The sequence below is a fragment of the Saccopteryx bilineata genome, chromosome 1, assembly GCF_036850765.1.
Source record: "Saccopteryx bilineata isolate mSacBil1 chromosome 1, mSacBil1_pri_phased_curated, whole genome shotgun sequence".
Taxonomy (NCBI): Eukaryota; Metazoa; Chordata; class Mammalia; order Chiroptera; family Emballonuridae; genus Saccopteryx; species Saccopteryx bilineata.
This window is the reverse complement of record NC_089490.1, coordinates 30,345,072-30,352,607: the sequence shown is the minus strand read 5'-3', so window position 1 is coordinate 30,352,607 and position 7,536 is coordinate 30,345,072. Positions and strand designations below refer to the sequence as shown.

The window sequence follows — 7,536 nt, the reverse complement described above, 5'->3', positions numbered from 1 at the left end:
ACATGCACACGCCCTGCTGTGGAAATTATAGCCAGACTTTGGGTATCCATGTCCCCAAGCCCTGAGACGGGCACATCCAATATGAAAGGTGTGAGAGGAGAGACTGCTACTATCATTTGTCCACTCAGCAGTTAGTAAGTGTTTACTAAATGTTAACTTTGCAGTGTGAGCAAAGTGGGCACAATACGTCCACACTTTTTGGCCTCAGTACATGTATGATCTAGTTGCTGTCACTCTTCCCCTGACCTGTCATGTTCTTTCTCTATCAACACATGTTTTTTGAACAATTACTTTAGGATAAAGTACCTCATTTCTTTCCTTTCCTGCCAGGATAGGGCTAACTCCAGCTGTTTCTTATTTCTTCTACCCCCATGGTAAGCTCATATAAACATTTTAATCACTTAATGGATGACTCTTGCGCTTGGACCCAGAATATACTTTTGGAGGTGATTCCTTTAAATGATCCATCTGGGGTCATTGACAAAGCACCCTTTGTTGCCGAGAAGGGTGTCTGTGTCATCGGGAGAATGTATGTCATTAAATAGTTAATTTAGCCTGACCAGGCGGTGGCGCAGTGGATAGAGCGTCAGACTAGGATGTGGAGGACCCGCTTGAGTGTGGGCTCATCTGGTTTGAGCAAAAATTCACCAGCTTGGTCAAGGTCACTGGCTCAAGCAAGGGGTTACTCGGTCTGCTGAAGGCCCGTGGTCAAAGCACATGTGAGAGGGCAATCTATGAACAACTAAGGTGTCGCAATGTGCAACGAAAAACTAATGATTGATGCTTCTCATCTCTCCATTTCTGTCTGTCCCTGTCTATCCCTCGCTCTCTCTCTGTAAAAAAATAAAATTAAATTAAAAATAAATTCTAGTGATAATGAAAAATGGAAAAATGTTTAAAAAATTAATTATAGTTAATTTAGAGAATATACAAATACTAGTAATATATACATTGTCTAAAAACTTGTAGACAAATGGCTCCCTCTTAATCATTTATTGACCATTAACTCTATGCACCTCTGCTTTGTACACATTATTAAAACATGCATAAAAGAAATTAATATAATTTTGTACAGGTGTGGAAATAACTCGCCCAAGGTCTCACAGTCTGTAAACGGTGGAAACCAGAATTGAATGTTTTATCTGACTCCCAAGTTAATATTTTTCTTGCCACCCCGTTATCACCCTGCTTTTTAAGTGTGAATCCCTCTCACCTAAAAAGTAATCTAGTGGGTTATTTATTAATTTCAATAATCAACTTTCTTTTCCAAACCAGAGTTCATTGCTTTGAATAGAAGAAAACGACGAACTTTCACATACCGCGTTTGCTTACAGCAAGGCCGACCACAGTCCCCGCCCCCATCCTACTCCTTCCCTCTGACTCCGCCCTGACCACGCCTGCGCACGCCTCTTCTGTAGCCCCTGTTGGTCCTTCTGGCGCTCAGCCCCGCCTCCCCTACCCGCCCCGCCTCCTCTCCCCGCCCCACGCCCCGTAGTTTATAAGATCCGGAGAGACGGATCGCGCCCAGCAGGGCGAGCGAGCGGATAGGAAGACTGGGCATGCTCCGTGGCGGCGCAGGTTTTGGTCACAAGTAGGAAGAAGCTAGTGCACGACACCGGCAAAGAGAAGCGGTAGCCGCTGCGGCATCGCGGCTGTAGGCTTCGTCCGCGCCTCCTCGGAGCAAGAGCTGGGCGGGATCTGGAACGGGCGAGGGACCCAGCCCGCCGTACGGTTCTCTGCCTCTGAGCCCGCAAAGTGCGCTGGACCCCTGCGTCGGTCACCTGGGCGTGAGGACTCCGCGCCGGGGAGCCGGAACAGACTCGACTCTCCCTCTGCCGAGTGCGGCCCGAGGGCGCCCCCGCGGGGCGGAGCAGCGGCCGCCACCGCCTCCTGCGAGCTGCTGAGCGCCCGGCTCGCGCCCCGCGCCGGGAGCGTGTGGCCGCCGTCAGCGCCGAGGAGGAAAAGGGGGCGGCCATGGGGCTGCTGTCCCAGGGCTCGCCGCTGAGCTGGGAGGAAACCAAGCGCCACGCCGACCACGTGCGGCGGCACGGGATCCTCCAGTTCCTGCACATCTACCACGCCGTCAAGGACCGGCACAAGGACGTGCTCAAGTGGGGCGACGAGGTGAGCGCCCGCGACCCCGTCCCCTCTGGGCTCCCCTGTCAGGCCGCCCCGCGCCGGCCGTGTTCGGCAAGGCCCTCCCTGCGACCCCGGCCCCAGGGCGCCGCGGTCCCCCGGCTGTCCGTGTCCTGCACTGCACCCCGAGGGGCCCCGAGCGCCTCCCTGCCCCGGCGCGCCGCTCCTGCCCTTGCCCGGCGGGCGTCCAGGACTGTCTGTGGTGTGGGGGCCTGCTCAGTCTTCTAGCCGGACTTCTCTCTCCGATTCATTCATTCGTTTGGGTTTTCCCCGTCTTGAAGCTATTGTCGATTGGGAAGTGGGAGGGCGCGACCAGGAGAAAGTGTGACATTTAGTGCTTCGGGGCGTTTAGTCTCATACTTAGGTGCCGGCAGCCTTTAGCGATCCACAGTCCCTTTCTCACAATGCGTTTTTGCTACTGATGGGAAAGGAAAGTTGTCCCAGGGAAGGCCTGTCGCTATTGGAATCAGGTCTAAAGGATGTTCACTTCTGCCCCCCCCCCAATCCTTGTTCCAGTTATCTTTCAAACCTCCATCTCCTCCTCAGTTCCCCCTCCCTAAACACACACACTTTATAGGGATAACTTGAAACTGTTTCCTAAATGGGAGGAACCCCCCTGGCCCTGTTGAATTGTAACTGGGAACTCTTAGCGCTTTGTAATTGGGATTTGTTAGTACCTATCCGTGGCCTAAATACAGCATCTAAACTTGACAACTCAGTGCTCCAACATATATTCTGCCTACAGGTGAAATGTCTCTGGATCATTGTTTAATGGAATGATCTGGAAAGCATCACCTCATGTTAGAATTAAATTCTTTTCTACCAAAGCATTTTGTGCCCTCCCTTCCCGTTTTTAAAAATCATGCATGTATACAATTCAGATAATTAAATGACTTCTTGAAAAGTTCATTTCTATTTTTTGTTTTTGTCATTTGCTTAATGGCTTGGTCAGGTGTAAATGATTTACCTTCTAGTCATTGTTATCACTCGACCTAAGTGTCAAAGGTGCTGCTTCACCAGTACAGAATCTCTCCCTGCAAAGTTAGTTTTTTTCTATTTCTAAGATTGGAACATACTTCTGCCTCTTGCGGTTGAAGGAATTATGTGCTCTTTTAAGTTATAAAAGTATAATGACAAGTCATGTACATTTCTACTGTTAGTGATTTGTTTTCAGGTGGAAAAAGGGTCTCTTTTGTGTTTGGTGATAATCCTTCAGTTTTAGTCTAAAGTTTATTGTTTCTTTACAGCATCTGACATTTTATATGCTCATTTGTATATTATGTGTATTTTATGATCTATCCTCCATCCCCCGAACGTGTTTTCTCTCCCACACTGCCTCTTTTTTTTCCCCACTCGTAAACTTTGGAATTTACTGTTTAAGAGAAACCACGAAGTAGAAAAGTTTGATTTAAAAAATAACCTGTGCTTACTTATTTTGAGTTGTGCTTCAGTCATGTCTCTGGTAGAGTGTAGGATTTTTAAGAGGAATAAAATTCCTGCTTGTGAGTGTTGACAGACCAGTTGGGAACAGGCAGCCTGACACAAAGTTAGTTAGAATTGAGATTGTGAAGAATGTCCAGGTGGTGCAGAAAAGACAAAAAAAAGCCCCACTCCACTCTACTTTCTATTCCTGAAAGGGTCCTTGGTCTCCCTGCAAGTTGGTTCTCTGTCATTCTTCACCTTTGGTATACAGGTACTAATTCCCCACTGCAATACCTCTACCTCTTTGGGGCATTTAAGGGGGAGGATGGGAGGAGTCTCACACCTAAGTATTTGCCTATGCCTCTGTTTTCTAGTATCATGTCAAACAAATCACGCTTTTATGTTACAGAGCATTATTTTCCAAACTGCATCATGATCCATTAGTGGGTTGAGAATTAATAAAAGATTTTAGATGTTTAACATTCATTGTTTCTTTATAGTGTTTGACATTTTATATATTTGTGTGTCGTGTGTATTTTAGGATCTATCTTTTCTCTCCCCCTTGATTTTTTTCTCTCCAGGACTTTTATAAAAGTGGAATAGGATGAAGGATATTGATTTATCCTACGTAGTAAAGAATATCACTATACACTTTTAAGTTATTTATTTGAGGTGGTGTGTGTTGGGTTGCATGTAAATCGTTTCTTACCGTGGTTGCCGTTAAAGGAGTTTGAAAGCCAGCATCACAGATTTATTACAGAAGGCTTCCTTAGTGAGTTGAGCCTTTGAAAAAGAGCAATAGAGTAGTTAGCACTCATCCCTACTTACACATAGTAGGAATTCACTATCAGATCTGATGAAAAAAAGTCTTCAGACAGGGGCGAACAACAAGCAAGCTGAGAAACTGGCCGGACAGATAAGAGTAGAAATGGGTGTGGTGGGTAATATGGCCCCTGAGATGAAGGATGGCCTTGGCAGACAGAAAGTGGTGTTCGGGATGCAATGTGTTGGACAAGGTTAGTGTTATACCAAAGTATTGCTCTTCATGGAAAGTTTTGGTGGTGTACTTAGGGGGCCATGGGTTTGGATTAAAAAGGGGGGAAAATGTGCCTTAAAACTGTGGAAGAAGAGCCTGCCACTTTAGAAATGCTCAGCTCTAGTTACTAGGACAGTATTTATCTCAGGTGGTATTTAATCAGAGAGTCCTGGGTCTGGAGTTTCACTTGCATTGCATCCAAGGCCTAACAAAACTGCCTGTGTGATTCTCAGCCTCAGCTTCCTGATTCAGCAAGAGAGAGGGCTGGATGCTCTTTCCTTTGCAGCATTTTCAGTTAGAGTAAGTACAGTTGCAATAATGTACATCGTTCAGACTAGAATTTTAGTCTTTGAAAGCCATTGGAGATAATCTTCAGAATGCCGAGAAGAGAAGGCTGTCACCAATGGCCATGTAAAAGTGGATTGTATAATATAGATGTGTGTATGCTGGCTATTATCGGAACTCAAAAAGTAAGAACCTTATAAATAGGTGGAACCGCAGTTCAGCTTAGAGATGCTGTTTCACCTTTATTGTGACAGGTCCTAACCCTTGCCACCATTTATTACGCTGTTTGTATCAGAAAGGGAAGTTCCAACTCCTCAGGGCCAGGAACTCATTGATTCATTTTGCCCCAAGGTTGGGGGGGAGGGTGAAGAGGGGAGAAGATGGCTGGCTATTCCTGGGTGCTCTGTGGCCTGCTAAGTATAGTAGGTATGCAGGAAAGTAAACACTTCTCTTTTCATAGCTCACACACAACTTCTCAGGTACAGATTTTGCTTCTAACTTGGGAGTCTGCACATTAAAAGACAAACAGAACATTTGCTGCAAATGTGGCAATAAATACAACTCCTGAATTTTTCTTAATAATCACTCTAGTGTTAGCTACCTGCCAGGCTTTCTCAGCTATTTAGAGGCAGAGGCATTATCAGAATTGAAATCTGGCCGACTCCAGGTCCATTTCTTAAACACATTATACTAGGTTTTGGATTATTTACAATGTATGAGATTTCATCAAATCTCCATTTACAGAGAGAGTTCAAACGCTACAGGTTGCACGAGGAGCCAGAACACAACATTTAAAAGCGAAAACAAAAAATTTTAACCCACTGTAGTGTGGCTCTCAAAGGCCAGATGGTGTATTGTCCTCTAGTTAGCAGAAAAGTCCATGTGACCTTTGAGAGGAAAATGTCTTTTAATATTTGAGTGGGTTCTTAATTAATATGCATAAAACTAGTAAAACTGAGGTGGGGTTTAAGGGCTGATATATCCTCCATTGATTTTCAAACTACAAATTTACCTGTGTATGTTCAAACTGCTTAAGTGACGACTTAGGCAATGCTTAGCCTGTCAGTGATTACGGTTATGCGTCTATTGCAAACATAACGTAATCCTGAGCTATAAATCGAGACTAGACGAGCATGGTCTACTGGAAGGTTTTGTGTAGCTTTGGACCAATTACTTAAATCTCTCAACCTCATTTGTGTCATCTATGAAATGGGGACAATAAACCTTCCTTACAGGGTTATTAAGATTAAATGAGATAAGGTTGATGAGTAGATTACAAGTGAGAGCCTAGCCTTTTAAGTAAAGACTTATAAAATGGTTGCTTAAAATGTTCACTTGAATTTTTTTTAACATCCATTATATCTCATTTAAATAGAATGGTCATTGGGGAATGAGGAGTTTCTATGTGTGTGGGTTTTTAAAACTAACTGAAATTTGCCTGCTTAGTTATAAGTATATTCCATTATTAGTTTAATGATTTTTTATGGCTTTTTTTTTTTTTTTGCATTTTTCTGAAGCTGGAAACAGGGAGGGACAGTCAGACAGACTCCTGCATGCGCCCGACCGGGATCCACCCAGCACGCCCACCATGGGGCGACGCTCTGCCCACCAGGGGGCGATGCTCTGCCCATCCTGGACATCGCCATGTTGCGACCAGAGCCACTCTAGCGCCTGAGGCTGAGGCCACAGAGCCATCCCCAGCGCCCGGGCCATCTTTGCTCCAATAGAGCCTTGGCTGCGGGAGGAGAAGAGAGAGACAGAGAGGAAGGCACAGCGGAGGGGTGGAGAAGCAAATGGGCGCTTCTCCTGTGTGCCCTGGCCGGGAATCGAACCCGGGTCCTCCGCACGCTAGGCCGACGCTCTACCGCTGAGCCAACCGGCCAGGGCTTTTATGGTATTTTTAAAATGCATTTTTAGACATTGACTTCTTAGAATAAGATATTGAGCACAGATTATTTCTTAATAGTCATTATGATTAGTTCACGTAAAACAAAGTTGTTGCATCTTTCTCGGCTGTCGCTGTGGAATTAGTTTAATAGCATATTGACATGTGCCAAGCACAGTGGTCTAATGAAGGAAAAAGAAGTGAAACATGGTTGGAGTCTTCTGGTGATTTTTTTCCCCCCAAATTACCTTTTGTATCAAGAGGTTCATTTTTGAAGGTTAGGGAACCAGATAATTGACCTAATATTTATATTAGGAATTGAGGCTGAGATTTTTTTTTTTTCTTTTTGGTGACAGTCAGACAGAGGGACAGATGGGGACAGACAGACAGGACGGGAGAGAGATGAGAAGCATCAATTCTTTGTTGGCAGCACCTTAGTTGTTCATTGATTGCTTTCTCATTTGTGCCTTGAGGGGGGGGGGGCTACAGCAGACTGAGTGACTCCTTGCTTGAGCCATCAACCGTGGGTTCAAGCTGGTGAGCCTTGCTCAAACCAGATGAGCCCGCGCTCAAGCTGGCGATCTTGGGGTCTCGAACCTGGGTCCTCCGCATCCCAGTCTGTTGCTCTATCCACTGCACCACCGCCTAGTCAGGTGAGGCTGAGAATTTAAAGCTTAAATGTGATCTTGACTACTACTTCTGGGGTAAATCTCAGTTTTTTGTTCATTCTGTCTTAGTTTTTTTTTTAGAGAGGAGAGGGAGAGACAGAGAG

At 45.4% G+C, this 7,536-nt stretch overlaps 1 protein-coding gene across 2 annotated transcripts in view; it reads left to right on the top strand.

Moving 5' to 3' along the window:
- The first annotated feature begins 1,532 nt into the window (after window positions 1-1,532).
- GCLC (glutamate-cysteine ligase catalytic subunit) overlaps window positions 1,533-7,536 on the top strand; it is a 54,753-nt gene continuing 48,749 nt past the window's right edge. For both annotated transcript variants that reach the window (XM_066252697.1, XM_066252691.1), the window contains exon 1: window positions 1,533-2,124. In XM_066252697.1, the coding sequence (XP_066108794.1) occupies window positions 1,975-2,124 (150 nt within the window). In that variant the 5' untranslated portion in view covers window positions 1,533-1,974. The remainder of the gene's footprint in view (window positions 2,125-7,536) is intronic.